Raw genomic sequence first — 18442 nt, forward strand, 5'->3', positions numbered from 1 at the left:
TGTAGGGGCTGATTGTCTCCTTGCTATAAGCTGATGTCTATTCACAGTTGGTTGAAGTACTGTCGTCCTTGTTTGGTGTGTTGTTTACTATTGAAATCCCCATCTAACCTCTAGCTCCCGAAAAAGACATTAATGGCTACTGAAGGTTCAGCAACCTCCAGTATTACTTCCTCTAAAGGAACCCTTAATGGAGGGATGGACAGCATAAATTTTCTATGACTATCCACCAAAGCAAAATAACTTGAGTAAAGATCATTAAAACAGGAAGGAACACTAAAAAACAGGATATCAAATCAATGCATAATTCTATAGGTTTTATAGTAAAATGAAGATTTCATTAAAAAGACAAGAAAAGGAAGTTCAACCCCAGGCGACAAGATAATCACCAAGACAAGCAAAAGGAAGATTCCTCAATACCACAACTCCTTCAAGAAACAAACTCTATCGCCCCTTCAAAGTACTCCAAAATACAAGATAGAAAAAGAAATAACAAAATAAGAAAAAGCACCTCACACCACTAACCCTACTATTTTATCAATCAACAAGATGCCCTGCATCCTCCAAAAAATAACAACCATCATAAAGAATGCAACAAGATGAGAACCAACAACAAACAGAAGTATGCAATGAACATACATTTTGAGTCTTCACAAGAAGAGAAATTGTACTTTTGTTCAGCTTCCCACTAATTGCCCTTTTGTCACCGCAACAAATCCATTTGAGAATACAAAGCGAACAAAAGAAATCAAGGAAATTAGCATTCGTATTTACAAAAAGGAAATAAAATATGGCATCAATACAAATTAGATAAATCAGAACAAAAGGAACTAGATATTACAAACCTCAGAAAGGATATATAATACGACAGTAGCTCTTCATTACGAAAGTCAAAGGAATACATTATAAGATAGTTTATGTGTTCATTGCTGAAAATATAATCTGCAAATGTTGCCATCCAGAAAAATTAAACACATTAAAATAGCTAAATCGAAAGAAGCAATTAAAAAGACCTGTTTAAATTGGCCGAACTCTATATACCAACTTACAGATAGCATGTTCACTTTTTAAATTCTGGATCATAATACTCATTGTCTGTAGCAACTGAAGAGGAACGCTCACAGTTCTACTAATTTTTAATATACGTACAAAATCCCCCATAACCTGCTTCTCCATAAAAAACCTGCAGAAGAAGCATGGCTATTAATAAATAAATAAATATTAGGGCGTAAGAAAATCAACAATGAAGAGGACAAGATGAAATCTCACTCAAAAAAGGTTGGATCATGCTGATCACCATATGTTACTAACTCAGCAACGGATCTTAGAGCCTCAATTACAAAATCCTTCACAACAGGGTACAATAGAAGTGACAACATTTAATGCATGATATATTGTATCAAAGTGAGAACATCTAGCAGAAGCCAAGAAAAAGACCATTTACCTTGTTAACTTCATTAACAATTTGAACCTTTTGCAGCTGATCAGTTAAATATCTGTATCATGTTAAATCAAAATTAATACAAAGAAATTGAAATTGACAAGAAAATACAAATTATACCAGCTACAATATACAAACCTTTACCAAGAAAACTTCAACATAATAAGTTCTGAATGAGAACTTCATATGACAACATTAACAAGTAATCCTACTCTATTATTTTATATCCACGACCATATCCTCAATTAAAAAATGAACCATCAAGTTGTTTCTCATTGATCATTACCTAACTCAGGTTTCTCTTGACCTTCTCCTTGTACTTTTAGAATAGTTGTGTTGTAGATTAAAAATAAACTATAAATAAGATGAAACAATAGAGAGGAAGAAGAAGAAAAAGTTTTGGGAATTCAATCTGTTGAGATCTTTACCCCTCTTTCAGATCTATTTATCAAGAAAATTAAAGGAAAAGCTATAGATATACCCCTAATACATCCCCCCCTCTCAATCTGAACATAGATGTTTAAGATGCCCAGCTTTCCAACTTAGATTTAACTACTACCTTATTAAGAACATCGCCAACTGCATTTCTGATCTGACAAACGGCAAATAAGATTGTGAATTTTGGTCAGGATTGTGAGTTCTACTAGCTTGTTTGTCACAATATGGATCAGTAGTGTTTTAAAAGTAATTACAAGATCTCCAAGAAGATTAAGTAGAAGGTGACTCTAAGATTGTTGTGGACTGGATGCAATTGGGAAACATGGAAATATGGAATTATAGGCAAACCATGAGAGAGGTAATGGTAGTTAGTAAGGGAGATTGGTATTAGATTTAAATGGGTCACAAGAACAACAAATAGATTAGCCAAATTATAGGCAAACCATGAGAGGTATGGTCCCTAGTAAGGGAGATTGGTATTAGATTTAAATGGATCACAAAAACAACAAATGGATTAGCCAACGTTTAAAAGCGGAAAGCGCAAAAGCAGCACAAGGGGCAATTTGCACCCAAGGCACAAAGCGAGGTTGTGCCTTTTCAAAGCAAAGCGAAAAAAAAGAAAAAGACGCCGAAAATGCAAAAAATAAATAAATAATAAAAAACATTAAACATAATAGATGCCTTGCCAAGTTAATCTCAAATACAACAGCCAACCAATCAACCCAATGACACATACCCTTATCCCATATAAGTTGTCCATAAGAGCACTCATCTTATAGTTTGGATCAATAGGAGTATCATCAGGTTGCACTTCAATTTTCTCAATATCCACAGCAGATCAAGTAGGGGTGCACTATGTGTAGGTCTAGGTTCAGCATTTGTCAAAAATTCCTGTGGGGCCCAAGTGCTGAAAATCTTCAATCCACATCCTACTGTGGGAGCCTGTGCTGGAAAGGTTAGAAAGGAAGTTGCTTCCTGGAAACAAAATCTCTCTCTTTAGGTGGTAGGATTACACTTCTAAAAAGTTCCTTATCAAATCTGCCCTCCTATTTTCTATCTCTTTTCCCAATGCCAAGGAAAGTGACCCAAAAAGTGGAAAAACTGCAGAGAAACTTCCTATGGAAAGAGTGGGAAGAGGAGAAGAAAATTCACTTGGTCAGCTGGTATCAAGTTTGTGTCCCAAAACAAAAAGGAAGTCTGGGAGTCAGGAAAATGAAGGCCTTTAACAAGGCTCTTCTGGGGAAGTGTATCTAGAGATTTGGCAGAGAAAGAGGTAGTTGGTGGAGGAGCTTGGTTGCAGCCAAATACAACACAAACAGTGGGGATTGGGTGACCACTACTTCTGTGACCTCTCTGGGGTGCTCCTTCTGGAAGAAAATCATGGAAGTAAAATAAGAAAGATGAATGAAGTTGAAAATTGGAATGTAAAATAAAAAATCTGAATGAGCTGAAAATATACCTTAAGAATAGAAAAGAAGAAGGAAAGGTGAGTGAAGTTGAAAGGCTGAAGCAAGATGTGGAAGGGGATAAGAAAATTAGTGAGAGAAAGGGTAGGGGTAGGAAAGGAGAAAAATAGGAAGAAAGCAGGTTAGGGACAGAATAAGAAGGCAATATGAAGATCGTGAGTTGGAATGTGAGAGGATTGGGGAATGCAAGAAAGAGGGTGTTAATAAAGGAGCTACTGAGAAAAGAAAATCCAGATATACTCCTAATTCAGGAATCTAAGCTCATGACATTTAATATAGGTGGGCCAAAAGTGTATGGAGAGCAAACAGCATCAGTTGGGCAATGAGTCCCTCATGGGGAACTTTTGGAGGAATAGTGACTTTGTGGAAAAATGAAATTGTTGAAGGAGTTGAAGAATTGATTGGAAAATTCTCAGTTTCTGTTAAATTCAGACAGGTGGGCAATGGTTTTGAATGGGTATTAACTAATGTATATGGCCCCAGTGGATACAGGCAGAGGAGTGTGGGAAGAGCTAGACATAAGAGGATTATGGGAAGGTCCTTGGTGCTTAGGAGGGGATTTTAATGTAATTAGATTCACTGAGGAGTGTAACAAGATGCGGCAAAGAAACACTACAAGTATGAGGAAATTCAACTAGTTTATCAATGTGTTTGAGCTCAAAGAACTGAATCTGTCGCATAGTCGGTTTACTTGGTCAAATCTCCAAGCTGATCCAATTTGTTCAAAATTAGACAGATTTTTGTTTACTGCTCATTGGGAAGAATATTGGGGAGATCTGATGTCAAGGACATTGCCTAGGGTCACCTCTAATCATTGGCCAGTTTTGTTTAATAAGGTGGATCCTAGGAATAGAGGACCTATCCCGTTCAGATTCAAGAACATGTGGTTATCCCATCCAGGTTTTAAGGAGAAAGTGAAAGAATGGGGGGTAGAAAGTGATCCAAGGGCTAATTGGGAGGGAATGAAATTTCAGTGGAAGCTAAAGGAGTTTAAAATCAAAATCAAAGAATGGAATATTCTTCAATTTGGGAGGCTTGAGGAAAGAAAACAACAGTTGATGATTCAGATTGAGGAGCTAGATGCAAAAGAAGAACAAGGTGAGTTTGGGGAAAGGGACAAGAAGCTTAGGTGGGAGTTGAGGAAAAACCTGGAGGATGTTCTCTTCAAAGAAGAAATTAGCTGGAGACAGAAGTTCAAACATAAGTGGGTAAAGGAAGGAGATAGAAATAAAATTTTTTCATGTTGTAGCCAATGGCAAGAGGAAGAAGAACTTGATATCCAAGCTAGTGATAAATGATGCAATATTGACTCAACAGGAAGAGATTGAAGGGGCCTTTGTGGACCATTTTAAATCAATCTTTAGAAGGCTTATGTCGAGCAGATTACAGATTGAGGGTTTGGAGTGGCCAAGACTACCGGAAGAGTCAAGAGTGTGGTTAAAGAGAAGCTTTGAATTGGAAGAAATAAGGGTAGCCATATTTTCAATGAATAGATCTAAAGCACCTGGTCCTGACGATTTTACGATGGCTTTCTATCAAGACTATTGGGAGATTCTAAAGGATGACATCCAAAAAGTGTTTTCTAAATTCTTTGAAAGGGGGGTGATTAATCCAATCCTCAATTCCACATTCTTGGCTCTGATCCCAAAAAAGGGAGATGCCTGTCACCCCAAAGAATTCAAACCCATTAACTTGGTACACAGCCTTTATAAAATCATTGCTAAGGTGCTTTCTCGGAGGATTAGAGAAGTCCTACCCTTAATAATTTCCCATATCAAGGTGCCTTTGTGGAGAGTAGACAAATTGTGGATCAAATCCTGATTGCAAACGAAAGTGTGGAAGACTTCAAAAGAAGTGAGAAGAAGGGGTTAGTGTGCAAATTGGATCTTGAAAAGGCATACGATATGGTGGATTGGTCACTTCTACTAGAAGTCTTAGAGTCTTTTGGATTTGGGCAGAAATGGTGCAAGTGGGTGAAAGGATGTATTAGGACTTTCCACTATTCCATCTTAGTGAATGGGAGGGTGGTAGATCATTTCCAAGTTACCAGGGGTATCAGACAAGGAGACCCCCTTTCTCCCTTCCTGTTTACTCTAATTGCTGAAGTCCGAGGAAAACTCATTGAGAGAGCAGACTCTAGAAATTTGGTGAAAGGTTGGAGGGTAGGAAGGAATAAGGTCCCAGTAACACATTTACAGTTTGCTGATGACACAATTCTTTTTTGTGATGGGGAGGAGGTGAGTTGGGTGAGTAACCTAAAGCAAGTGATCAATGTTTTTGAAAAGGTGATTAATCTTAAAGTTAATCTAGACAAGAGTTGTGTGATTGGAATTAATTTGAGTGAAAGTGAGGTGAAGGATAGGGCCCGCACTTTGGGATGTGAGATCGCACAATGGCCGTTAATTTATTTGGGGCTGCCACTAGGGGATAACCCAAGTAAAAAGAGTTTCTGGAACCCGGTGATTGAGAGATTCACTAAGAGGTTAGCATCTTTGAAGAAAAATTACCTATCCATGGGAGGCAAAATAACTCTGATCAAATCTACATTGGCAAATCTGCCAGTGTACTTTTTGTCGGTGTTTAAAATGCCTAGAGGAATTTGTGGGATTTTGGAGAAATTAATGAGAGACTTCTTATAGGAACAAAGAGAGGAGAAAAAAGATCATAGGGTCAAATGGGATATAGTTACCAAAACCAAAAATGATGGTGGGCTTGCTTTAGGTAATTTGCAGAAAAAAATGAAGCTCTACTAGGGAAATGGCTTTGGAGATTGACTTTGGAAAGGGATAAATTATGGGCTCAAGTGGTCTTAAGTATTCATGGGCAAGCGGCAGATGGCTAGGACTCTGGAGCTTTAGTTAGGGCTACGAGAGCTTCTCCTCGGAAATCAATTCATGCCATCCTTCCTTCTTCCCTTCCTCTAATCAATTATGATATGTGCTCCAGTAACTGCGTGAAATTTTGGGATCATGTTTGGGTGGGAGACATTCCGCTAAAGGAGCTCTTCCCGTCCTTGTATTCTCTATCACGTTTTAAAAATGAGCCAATCTCCACTTTCTTGACCTCTTCTAGTTCATCTATTGATTGGAATTTGGGTTTTAGAAGGGCCCTTAGAGACCCAGAATTGAACCCATTGCTGACCTGCTAAAAATCCTTGAGGGGGTGACTATTGATCCACTCAGGAGAGATAGTAGGATTTGGACTCCTCCTTCAGGTGTCTTCTCATGTTCATCATTCTTCAAAGTATTGGCTCATTCCCCACCTGTCTTTGGAATCCCTTTTCCAGTTCCGGAAGTCTAGGGAAGACCAATTCCTCCCAGAGTTAGTGCATTTTGTTGGGAAGTTTTCCTTGAAAAATGTAACACTTGCGACTTACTTCAAAGAAAAAGGCCTAATTGATGTTTATCCCCACACTGGTGTGTTCTTTGTAAGAAGAATGGTGAGAATTGTTATCACTTACTGGTTTCTTGTCCATTTGTTTCAGAAATCTGGTGTTGGTTTTTCTACCTTTTTGGATGCAGGTGGACCCCTCCCTCAAAAGTACAAAGCCTATTCCATTCTACTATTGTTAGGGGGTTGAAGAAGAGAGGAAAAATTCTATGGAGATGTGTAAGAGCAGCTGTATGTTGAGCAGTTTGGGAGGAAATGAACCAATGGACCTTTCATGGGAAAGAAAGAAATAAAGGTGTAATTACTGAATTAATTTCTATAGGGGTGATTCAGTGGGCTGACTTTGTACATTTTTGAAAACTATTCAGAAGGAGATATCATCAAGAAAGTGGAAAGAAGTGGCTTGGTCAGTTAGAAGGAAGAATGTAATTCACCCAGTTTGGTCCCCACCAGCTTTAGGGTTCACTAAATTAAACTTTGATGGAAGCAACGAAGGAAATCCAGGTCTATTGGGTATAGGGAGAGCTTTCAGGGATGATGAAGGTCGAATTATCGCATTGTATTCGGGTCTTATTGGCTGGGGGAACTCTCTTAGAGCTGAAATATTGGCTGTTATGGAAGGGTTAAAAAGAGCTCAAGAATTAAATATCAGAAACCTAATAGTGGAAGGTGATTCTAATTTGACTATCAAGTGGTTAATGAAAGATGATTCTAGTTTGTGGAAGTTTCTAAATGAAAAGAAGAAAATTAGATATCTCATACAAAATATGGAAGTCAAATTTCAGTGGACTAAGAGGTGTGCCAATTCCTTGGCATTCATTGGCTAAACAGGAAATCTACTCCAAAGAAAAAGACCCAACAGTTGTTTGTCTCCTCACTGGTGTGTTCTCTGTAAATCTAATGGTGAGTCGAGATACCATTTACTAATTTCTTGTCAGTTTGTTAAGGTTATTTGGGAATGGTTTACTTCTTTGTTTGGATGCAGGTGGACTCCTCCTTTGAATGTGCAAAGCTTATTTACTTCCATGCCCAACTAACCAACCAAAAGGGCCAAGATCATGTGGAGATGTGGTAGGGCTGCGATATATTGGACTGTTTGGGAGGAGAGAAACTCAAGGATATTCTCAGATAAGGAGAGAAGTATGGATGAAATCCTTGAGACAATCCACATCAGGATGATACATTGTCTGAGAACATTGGAATTGTTTAAAGTGTTCTCAGATGATGAGATGATAAGGAGCTGGAAGGAGATTGCAGAAACAGGCTCAAGCAGGAAGAACATAAACTTTTGTTGGACACCTCCACCTCATGGGTTCACCAAACTGAATTTCGATGGTAGCAGCATAGGCAATCCAGGGCCTTTTGGAATAAGGGGAGCAATAAGGGATGAAGTAGGAAATTCGTTGACTATATACTCTGGTCCGATTGGGGTAGGAGACTCTTTGAGGACTAAGATTCTAGGAGCTATTGAAGGGATACAAAGGGCCAAAGAACTGAATATTAAAAAGCTGATTATAGAAGGTGATTCTGAAATTGTGGTGAATTGGCTAACAGAGGACAATTCTATGCTCTGGAGGTACAACAATGAAAAGAGGAAATTCAAGTGGCTCACCAAGGACATGGAAATACATTGTACATGAATAAAGAGAATTACAAATGCATTGGCAGATGGTTTAGCTAAACAAGTGTAACAAGAGTAGTCATCAATAAAAAGGATAAAGTACCTGTAACCCCCCATAGTTGGCAAATGATATGACCCCCACACATCATAGTGAACAATATGAAAAGGAGAAAGAGATCTTTTATTGCTTACTGAATAAGAATGTCTACAATGCTTTGCCAGTTCACACAACTCACAATGAAGACTCGATAAAGACACTCCCTTAAACATGTCTGGAAACAAATGACTCAAAGCAGAAAAAGACAAATGACCAAACCGAAAGTAACATAACAAGACATTGTCAATAGACTCTGACAAGACTTGACTCTAAGGCAACTCCATGAGGTGGTCCAAAAGCTCTATCCAGTGTGTCCAGCAAATATATTCCGTTCGCCTCATGGCCACTCCCAATCATCCTCTGAGATTGCAGGTCCTGAAAAACACAATGAGTGGGAAAAAATGTTATGTTACAATTCATGGATTTAGTTAAGTTGCTAACAGATAAATGGTTTGTATTAAGTTTAGGGACATGAAGGACAGAGGATAAATAAAGGGTGTCAGAGGTCTTTATACCCCCTTTACCAAAAATGGGAGCAAGAGACCCCTCAGCAAGGGATATTTTCTCTTTATCAGAGGGAAGGTGGTATGAGTAGAAGAGATTAGACAGGCTGGTCATATGGTCTGATGCACCGGAATCAATAATCCAAGGGATTTTATGATTACCTGAAACTGAAGCATGATTTGCAGAAACACGAATACCTGAGTGAGCAAATGCAGATGATGATGATGTGTTGCTGGAAGAGTGAGATGAAGAAACAGTAGCTTCCATGTGATTTAGCAGCCTCCCATACTTTTCAAAATCTACCTTCATTGCTACCAGTTGCTCAATGGTTGATTTTTCTTCACTCTCCTTATTTCCTCCTTCAGGTATTGTAGTAACATTAGTTGTCGTAGGCTTTCCTACCTGACTGCCCTTCTTAGAATTGTTGTTATTCTTAAACCTATCAGGAAGAAGCTCAAGATGAAGCTTCCAGCAAGTGTCCTTTGTATGTCTCGGTTTCTTGCAATATTCACATATCTGCTCCTTTTTCTCAGTAGGACCCTTTGGCTATATTCCAGCATGTGCAAAGTATTCTGTAGGTAGACTCTGTAACTGAACCTGCCGCCTATTCTCCTCACTGCTTATAATAGCGTATGCCTGGGAAAGAGTAACCTCATCTTTGGCTAGGATATTTTGCCTAATGATGTCAAACTCAGGGTTGAGTCCAGTAAGAAATTCAAACACCATATTTCTCTCCACCAACTTCCTATACATTTCAGCATCATTCTTAATTTCCCATACATGTCTCCATAATATCAATTTCTTGCCATAGGGATTTCAGTATATAATAGTAGATTGCTACACTCTTCTCCCCCTATCTTAGGTTCTTCACGTCACTTTTCAACTTGTAGACTCTGGCTACATTCAATTTCTGTGAATAGGTCTCAGTAACACTGTCCCATATCTCCTTAGCCGAAGACATCCAGAGACAACGCTGACTTATATGAGGTTACATAGAGTTGACCAACCATCCAATGATTGTATAGTTCTCCTGCATCCATTTCTCAAATTTAGGGTTTGTCTCTTCGGGTTTCACTTTACTACCTGTGAGATACCCAAGTTTTCCTCTGACTACAAACATGAAGATAGAGAAATAACACCAATAGCCAATCATGGACTCATGGACACTATAATGTTTTTGGGTAAGTAAATAAAAAAGAACATTTTATAAACAAAAAAAGAAGATAGAGAATACAACAAAGGTGATAAGAAATGTTGATCAAAAGAACAAAGTTGATAATAAATCATCTACACAAAGAAAAACAAGCCCCAAAATCATCCTTCCTCTGAAAAACCTTTGGACACAAACACCTTTCCCCACCAGACCTACAAAATCAGAACGCCACACAACTGAAAACCCCTCACCCACACAAGAAACCTAACTCACACCCACCCCCAGTTCCATATGCTCCTCAACCAACAGCTTCCTAAATAACAAATGTCTGCGCAAGAAATATCAACCAAAACTGTTCTTCTTTTCCAGCTCCATGAATATTTTCTTGCAAATTCTTCTCCTCCCAGAAAAAAGAGTCCCAACATTATGCTTACTTGAACCTCTATTTCTACTGTCGTTTCCAAACTCAACTTTTTGGATGAGGACTGGGTCTGGGTGGTAATGAAGTTCAAAAACAGCAAGAAATTTACTGTGGTGGAGAGGTCTTCGAGCAAAGGAAGAGAAGGCAAAAATAAGAGGAAAGAAGGAAAAAAGCAGAGAACTGAGCAATGGGGAGAGGACAAGCGCATAGGCCTAGTTTGGAAGTTGTTTCTCAGAAACAAGAGGAGGATAACTCGACACAAAAAGAGGAGGATGGAGCTCAGTAAACTGCGATACAGGTGTGAATGTCGTACAATGAAGCTCCTGGAGTGGTTGATGATACAAGTTCTGAACAGTCGAGTGTTTCAAAGGAGGTTGTTGCTATGGCATTAACTTCAAATGATTTAAGCTCCAAGCCAACTATCATCAGTGAGGTGAGTTCAAACCCTGCAATGTCTCTCTTTGAGTCTTTGAGTTGGGAGAATTGAGCAAGGAAAGTAAAAAAAGGGAAGTGAGACTTCTTGAAGCCAAGGGTAGGGGAGGAAGGAAGAAGAGGAAATCAAATAGTGGAGGAGGTTTCCAGTCCCAACAGGTGTATAACAGAAAGAGATCAGTGGTGCAGGGAGGCTGGGGTGCTAGGGATATTGGGGAAGAAGTGTTTGAAGAGGGGGAGATGGATGAGGGAGTTGAGGAGATATCAAAAAGCAAATGGGTAAGGAGAGAGAAGATGCAGAAGGGTATCAGAATTTGGTGAATGGAAAGGTGGACATTGAGAATTTGGTCAAGAGGCAGGTAGAGGTTGGAAAATTCCTTGGCCTCTTTTTCCTGGGAGGTGAAGGGGTGATTAGGAAAGCATTTGAGCATTTTGAAAGGTAAGAAAAGATGAAAGTGAAAAGAAGAAAGCTTTAGGAGCCAGGGTGGGGTTTGGGAGGAAGGAGAAGGGAGGGAAGACAGTTTAGAGGGAGAAGAATAGTGGAAGTGCAGTGGCAGAAAGCTGTGAGGTGGGGGAGGGGTATAACAGGGATGAAGTTGCTGAGTTGGAAAGGCAGGGGTTTAAGAGAGGAGAGGAGGGTGGTGGTGAATAGTATTCTGAGAAAAGTCAGGCAGGATTTGGTGTTGCTTCAGGAAACGAAGCTGGAATCCTTTGATATTAGTTTATTAGCTTCTTTTGTTGATGTATTTTGATTTTTGTGTTTTGCTTGTGGGTGTTGCCTTAACACCCTAGCTGGACTGTACTCTTCAACCAAAAATATGGATCAAGAACAATAAAAGTGAACAAACCTGAGCTCTTCCAAGGAGAATCTATTCCTCGGCCGCCAAAAAGAAAACCACATATTGGAATGATCAGTAACATAAACTAGACATCAGCAACCTGATAAACAAAAACATATAACCACATAAGTATTGAGCTAACATGGAAAAAAAAAACATATAACTAAGTTCTTATATAATCCTGCTTGGCTAATTATTGGTACACTATGGTCTAACAACCACAGAGAACTAGGATTAGAGTTGAAGAGCACAGCCCTAACACCAGTCAAAACACCCAGAAAATAGTACCCCTGATATGGCCAACGAGAAAGCAAAGGAAGAATAGGAATTACAGAACAACCGGCTCTGATACCATGTCAACAAACCCAGAGAAGAATACAGAATTCTGGGGTGAAGAAAATGGATGCTTCAACCCTACCCAAGGGTCCTTTATATAGATAATGAAATTAGAGAACTTAAAGAGAGGCCCTTGTAGGGCAACAGATATTAGAGAATTTACATAGAGGCCCTTGCAGGGTTGAAGAGAAAATAATAAAATAAGAGATACAATACAATAAGAACTACAGTAATATGGTACATCAGGGAGTTTCTTCACAGGTGTCCCTACTAAAACATTTATTAAGAAAAATATCCATGCCAAGAAAAAAAGGAAAAGGAAAAAAGGAAATTCTAAGATGACAGAATAAAAGGAAACCAAACCTGAAAGAACTTCCGAGAAAAAGAAGCCTTCAGACCCTTCTTCCTAAATGACTGAAATGTTGGCCCTAACATCCCTAGTGTAAAAATCTGGAAGAAACAACACATGTTGATCAGATAACCAATAAGCAAAATTAACACCATCTTTTTGTTTTTTGATTGATACAACTAACACCACCTTCCTAAATGACAAAATTGAAATATTCAACATTGATCATGATTACTTTGTTTCTTCTAAGACACCCAAATCCACAACTACCAAACACATGGTTACATAATTTGACGTGTCAAGTAGAACCTTTTCTGGATCAATAATAAGAATTAATATCCTAATAAGGGGTGAAAAAATTATAGTCAAGTAGAATTTGTTTTCTATATCCAATATTTATTGTGGCATGTTTCTAAGAAACATTCTTGGCCATATTTTAGTATCTAGGGTCTGCAAAAGTAACATTCTTGGCCATATTTTAGTATCTAGGGTTTGCAAAAGTTAAAAGGACAAAAGCTAAAAACAGGCTTCAAATTTGAAGCAGACAGTAAGGTGAAGAAGAATGTTAGAACATATAAATATTGCATAAGTAACAAAATATGTTCTTATTATGGGGTTTGGACCATTAAGGGGGGAACTGGGAAAGGATGTAAAGCATGAGACTTTGGGGTACACAGAAGGCACTAGAACCCGCAGACTTAAAAGAATATAAGACAAATACAGGAGGAGGCAATTTAACGAAGTGTTCAAAGAAAGAAATAAAACATTTTGAGAAATACGAATCCGACAAGACTGAGAACCATGGCAAATAAACCCCTTATAATCTGAATTATACCCCCACAAAAGAACACATATCAGCTTAAGATATAAGCTTTGTGCACTCATAGGGAGGAAGATGAACAAAGCACAGACAACTGAATATACATGAAGTACAAAGAACTTGAGGGGATAATTAAACAAACTTTGGAAAGGTGAGATGTTACCATGGACAGACAAAGAAAGCAAGTTGATGAGATAAAGAACAGTTTTGGCCGCCTCCACCTAAAAAGTAGGTGCATGGGAACAAGGTCCTTGTCACACTCAATGTCTGGCTATTGTGACCCTGATTTATTGTGGGGTACCCAGGTATGATCTTTATGATTGAATCCCCTATTCCCTCAAGTAGGTCTAGAACTCTCCAAATTTCCCATCAAAGTACTCTCCCTTAGAGTCTGAACGAAGTATTCCAATTGAAGCATCAAATTAATTTTTAACCAAGGCCTGAAATAATTTAAAAGTAGGAAAAAAACTTATGATTTCTTTTGCACATATATGTATGTATATATGTATATAGATAGATAGAGAGATAGAGAGATAGATAGATATGTGTATATGTGCGTATGATTTCTTTTGCAAATATATGTATGTGTGTGTATATATAGATAGATAGATAGTGAGTACAATTGTTAATGCATTGAACAAAGTATTTATATCCCAACCTCAAAGTTACAGGAGACAACCAAAAATCACTGTCTTGACTTAAAAGGAGTAGTGGCATGTTCAACTAAAGAAGGTGTTGAAGATTAATTAGTTTTATGATGTTTTTCTGAGTAGATATTTTATGTTAACTGTTAGATAGGAGGTGGGGACCACAGTAGTTATGTGAGTCCAAATTTTATTATGTTTTTGAGTGTTATATAAGCTGTTTTATGTTTTCCGGCCCTATAAGGGCATAGTTGCCTTTGTACTATTCTATTATTTTAGTATAAATAATAAGTGAAGGGGGCGGCCAGATTATTGCTCTCTTTTCTTTCCAACTTCTCTTCTTCTCCTTCTCTCTTCCTTCTCTCTTCAAGAAACTACTTTTCTTTTATATTTTTTTTTAATTCAGCAGATTTCTACTTGGTATCAGAGCATCGGCTAGGGTTTCTTGAAGCATTCTCATGCAGCCCTAGATCAGCCGACTGCATGAAGTAGTAAAGGGCTGATCGATCTACTATAGATTGCCCAGCTCTTGGAGTTTTTTGTGGGATCTAGTCATCAGGAAGGTGATCTACTATTTGGCATCAAAAACAGGAAGAACTGGAGTACGGGGAAGAGTCCCAAAAAAGTTGGACTCTTTGTTTTTTATCTGATCTTGGGCGCCCAGGTATTGTTAGTTTTCTTTTGACTTTCTAAAGAGGGTGGTTTGGTTTCTGGAGTTTTCTGGGCCTCCCAGAGTGATCGATTCACTTTTCTCTCTATTGGGAGGCGTGGGGAGAAGAGAGATTTCCCTCCAGCTAGGGTTTTCTTCTTCCAAAAGGGTTGGTTTCTATGTGTGTGATATTAAATTATTTTTTGAAAGTCTCCAAACTATTTTTTTCTTACTGTTGAACTGTTGGGAAGTGAGCCATTGTAGAAGGTTAAACAACTACGAGAGAACAATCAGCTTAAGCTGCTGATCCAAGTTGTCTTTTTCTTGGTTGATGAAATACTTCTCAGGCCGGTGACTGATATAACTCAACTTGTAGAATCACGTTTGATCTAAACTAGTTGCCCTGTAACAACATTGTATGGTAAAAAAAAAAAAGTTTTGCTCAGTGTTGTCACTCACCTTTCATTACTTTTCTCTCCTGTTCAGACCCTTCTCTCTCATTCCCAAGCCCCTTCTACTTGTCCCATTCCCCATTTTATAGTGGATGGATCTTATTATAAGAGTCTACCCAATTCAAATTTGAATACCACGTATTAAAAAGGAAAATCCATATAATTGATTAGGCTTCTCCCCAACATATCCCTAAGCCAATTAATGGTAGAGATAGGTTAGCAATGTCAGTGAAACTTGTGTCAATGCGGGGGTTGCAATGGCAGAGGTTGTCCAATGATGAAATGGGTGGTGTTGGGGGGAAATAGAGGAAAGTTTGGCTCTAAAGTAGCTACAATGGAAACATCATGGTTAGTGGGGATAGGTTGATGATTGAGATGGTGATGACAGTAGCGATTTATGGAGGAAGGGTGAAGAGAGAAAGAAGATGTTTTTTTTATCAGCAACTCAAAGAATTTTATTAAATCTTAAGATGAGAGATGTACTACAAGAAGTTGTTAGGAATAGCACCCATTACAGCAAAGAATCCCACCACCCAACCAACATTGAGCCCAAAACAAATGATATCTATTCACTCCATGTTTAGCTAATCCATCCGCCAAACCATTAGCAGACCTCCTAACCCATCTTATTTGAATTTGCTTATGTCTTGACAGCATCTTGAACCGCCTGAAGTCATTTCTGAAATGCCATAAACCCCTTCTCCTTTTCTCAGCCAGCCAATGAAGAGAGGAAGAAGAAGGTTTCTTCTATCTGCTAGGGAAAATCTGTTTTGGGTGGTGCTGTAATCTGTGAATTAATTATGGGGTCTATGGGGTCAGCACTCCAGTAGTGAGTGTTTGACAGTTGTACTCTTATCTTTTTCAGTAATGAAAGTTACTGCTTCCAATCAGAAACAAAAAGAAGAAGCTTTAGCTACTTCTAAAGTTTTGCTATATTCAAATGACCAGAAAGGAGAAATCATAAACAAGGCTAGTCAAAGAGGCCATGAATCAGATAATTTTAAAAGAGAGTTTGCGAGAAAATAGAACAATGTGGGAAGCCTGATGTCTGATGGGATCATCAACTTGTGGAGAAAATGTAAATTTTGGCAAAGGCAATTCTTATAATTTTGAGAAGTACCACATATTAAGCATTTCATAGAAAATACCCAATAGTATAAGGAAGTTTTTCATACTGGAATAGTTGAATTTTCCAATTGCATCACCATACCTATTTACCAAGGAACTCCTCAACCAAATACATCAGCTATAAAATGAAAATAAGAAAAAGAAATACATCGTTTTACTGCCTTTGAGGAGGTATTGGATAATTAAGAAAAGCATCTTCTAATGATTCCTGAACTCCTTTCAATACAAAGTGTAATAAGCCACCATTTGCTAGATGGATCTCTTCGGCAATATGTTAAAATAAGTGATTTACTAGGACTAATTGATGCTATTTCTAGCTACTAAAGCCATGTTTCCATTGGAAAATACCTATTGATCACTGAGTGTCCCACCAATATGCACAATTCTGGATGACGATCAACAAATTGAAAGGCCTTGATTCATGAGATGATTATATATCTGTTCTGCTTCTGCATAACAGTGAAAATCTATCAATCTCTAATTATGAATTATCAATTTCTTAATTGGAGCTTTTATTACTCTTGGTTTTTTTTTCCAGCCATGGTAGTTGGAATTTGGAAACCAAATACCAATTTGAGAAAGGGAATGAGAAGATTAGCCAATGCAGGTCTGTTACGTGCTTTCTTAAACCAAAAGAGGAAAAATAGGAAATATGGTATAAGGCCACTTTGAAGGAGTTGGACTCCTTAAAAACTTCGAGGGTATTTACCCCCCTACAAATCCTTCTTCATGCATAACCCAACTCAAAAACACAATAAAATTACAGAACCCATGAAGCTCAAACAATGAACTCATTCTCCATTCATAACTCCACTCAATAATACAATAAATTTATATAATCCACGAAATTCAAACAACTAACTGACAACCTAAATTCACTTACACATGTAGCACCCCACTGACCTACTAACTCTCTGACCACTTAACAATTAATAAAAAAATCAAAAAAAAATAAACAATAATTAAAGAGACGTAGTTTAAGAAAACTTCGAAGGGACTCGCCCCACTGATTGCGATTGTAACAATAACCTGCACGGTGTTTCTTTTGATAAAATGAAATTCAAATTGCGTGGATGTAGAGTTAACTGGACTGAGCATTGAAGGAATTGAAGGAGAAGAAGAGGAAAACGAAAGGGGGGCAAGCCCTTTGTTCTAATCACGAAGATAACATCTTTCAATATTTACCCAGAAAAGAAGAAAAACGAGGAGAAGGATGGTCAGGAGGACGGAGTTACCTGAAGCCGGCCTCTCCTGATCGCCTGGCATCGATGTTCTTTCCTTTCCTCCACCTTCACTTCCGATCTCAAACAACCTCACAAGAACCATAGTGATTTCGATCCATTATTTTGTCTGTTCTTCTTTAATTTTTTCCTATTACAATTTTGCCCATTACATTTCTGATCCGACCGTCATACATACATACCTTCCTTTCATTACATGGCCATTGGCCACCACCTGCGCTTTTAATAAATTTAGCACGAACTCGAAGGCGAAAGGCGTACGACTCTAATAAGCCTTGTGTCCAATACATGAGGCAGCTGAGGTAAGCCAAAACGAAACGCCTCGCCTCACGCTTAGAACATGGGTCGGATCGGGCTCTCGCTGGTAAGGCTCAGTTAAGAGTACTATAGAGTTGAAAACCTTATATTTTGTATTATTTATTTATTTTGTATGCATTTGTATTGTATATATTTGTATTTGTGTTCCTACCAAATTAAGCATAAGGAGCAAATGTTTATGGAAATTTTAGAAGATGATCATGATCATGTTGATGATAAAAATAATATGTTTTCAAATTTATCTATAGTTTTTACATTTTATGTATATAAAAATAATTAGTATTCATAGCACTTAATTTTGTGTAATGATATGAGAGTTGTGTCCAAATGTTTTTTGTTCTGTTCTTATTTTTTTAATTTTTATTATTTAATTATGACAGGGAAAATCTATGGTGCTAAAAAGATATGATATGGAAAGAGTTTTGACCAATCAAAACCCACCCATGAATTTTGATACATTAAACAATGTTCCCTACCACATTTATGATTATGGTTTATTGGTCAATTGCTTTTTAGATATCATATCTTTTCCATATCATAGTCGAACCCATTATGACATCAAGGGTTGAATAGTTACCCAAAAGATTTAATTGTTAACCCACCACCAAACAAGAAAACAATTTCATTTTTTGGTTATTTTGAATTTTTGATTCCATCATGAATAAAAAATTAAAAACAATTTTTGTTCATTACACTTATTTTTCTT

At 37.8% G+C, this 18442-nt stretch overlaps 1 protein-coding gene across 14 annotated transcripts in view; it reads right to left on the minus strand.

Annotated features, from left to right (window-relative positions):
* The window catches only part of LOC104611385 (CLEC16A-like protein), a 138195-nt gene extending 120564 nt beyond the window's left edge, over nucleotides 1-17631 (minus strand). For 2 of the 14 annotated variants that reach the window (XM_088893145.1, XM_088893140.1), the window contains exons 1-9: nucleotides 17413-17629; nucleotides 16526-16626; nucleotides 12499-12585; nucleotides 11809-11899; nucleotides 1442-1493; nucleotides 1267-1343; nucleotides 1047-1180; nucleotides 843-939; nucleotides 637-694 (exon numbers count right to left, since the gene is read on the minus strand). In XM_088893145.1, coding sequence (XP_088749271.1) covers nucleotides 637-694; nucleotides 843-939; nucleotides 1047-1180; nucleotides 1267-1343; nucleotides 1442-1493; nucleotides 11809-11861 — 471 coding nt within the window. In that variant the 5' untranslated portion in view covers nucleotides 11862-11899; nucleotides 12499-12585; nucleotides 16526-16626; nucleotides 17413-17629. Of the gene's footprint in view, nucleotides 1-636; nucleotides 695-842; nucleotides 940-1046; nucleotides 1181-1266; nucleotides 1344-1441; nucleotides 1494-11808; nucleotides 11900-12498; nucleotides 12586-16525; nucleotides 16627-17412 lie in introns of all 14 variants that reach the window. The other 12 variants (XM_088893142.1, XM_088893133.1, XM_010278403.3 and 9 more) reach the window with 10 other exon arrangements.
* Between the last annotated feature and the right edge of the window lie 811 nt (nucleotides 17632-18442).

Source organism: Nelumbo nucifera, chromosome 8 (genome assembly GCF_055504915.1).
Source record: "Nelumbo nucifera cultivar China Antique chromosome 8, China Antique-T2T, whole genome shotgun sequence".
Lineage (NCBI taxonomy): Eukaryota > Viridiplantae > Streptophyta > Magnoliopsida > Proteales > Nelumbonaceae > Nelumbo > Nelumbo nucifera.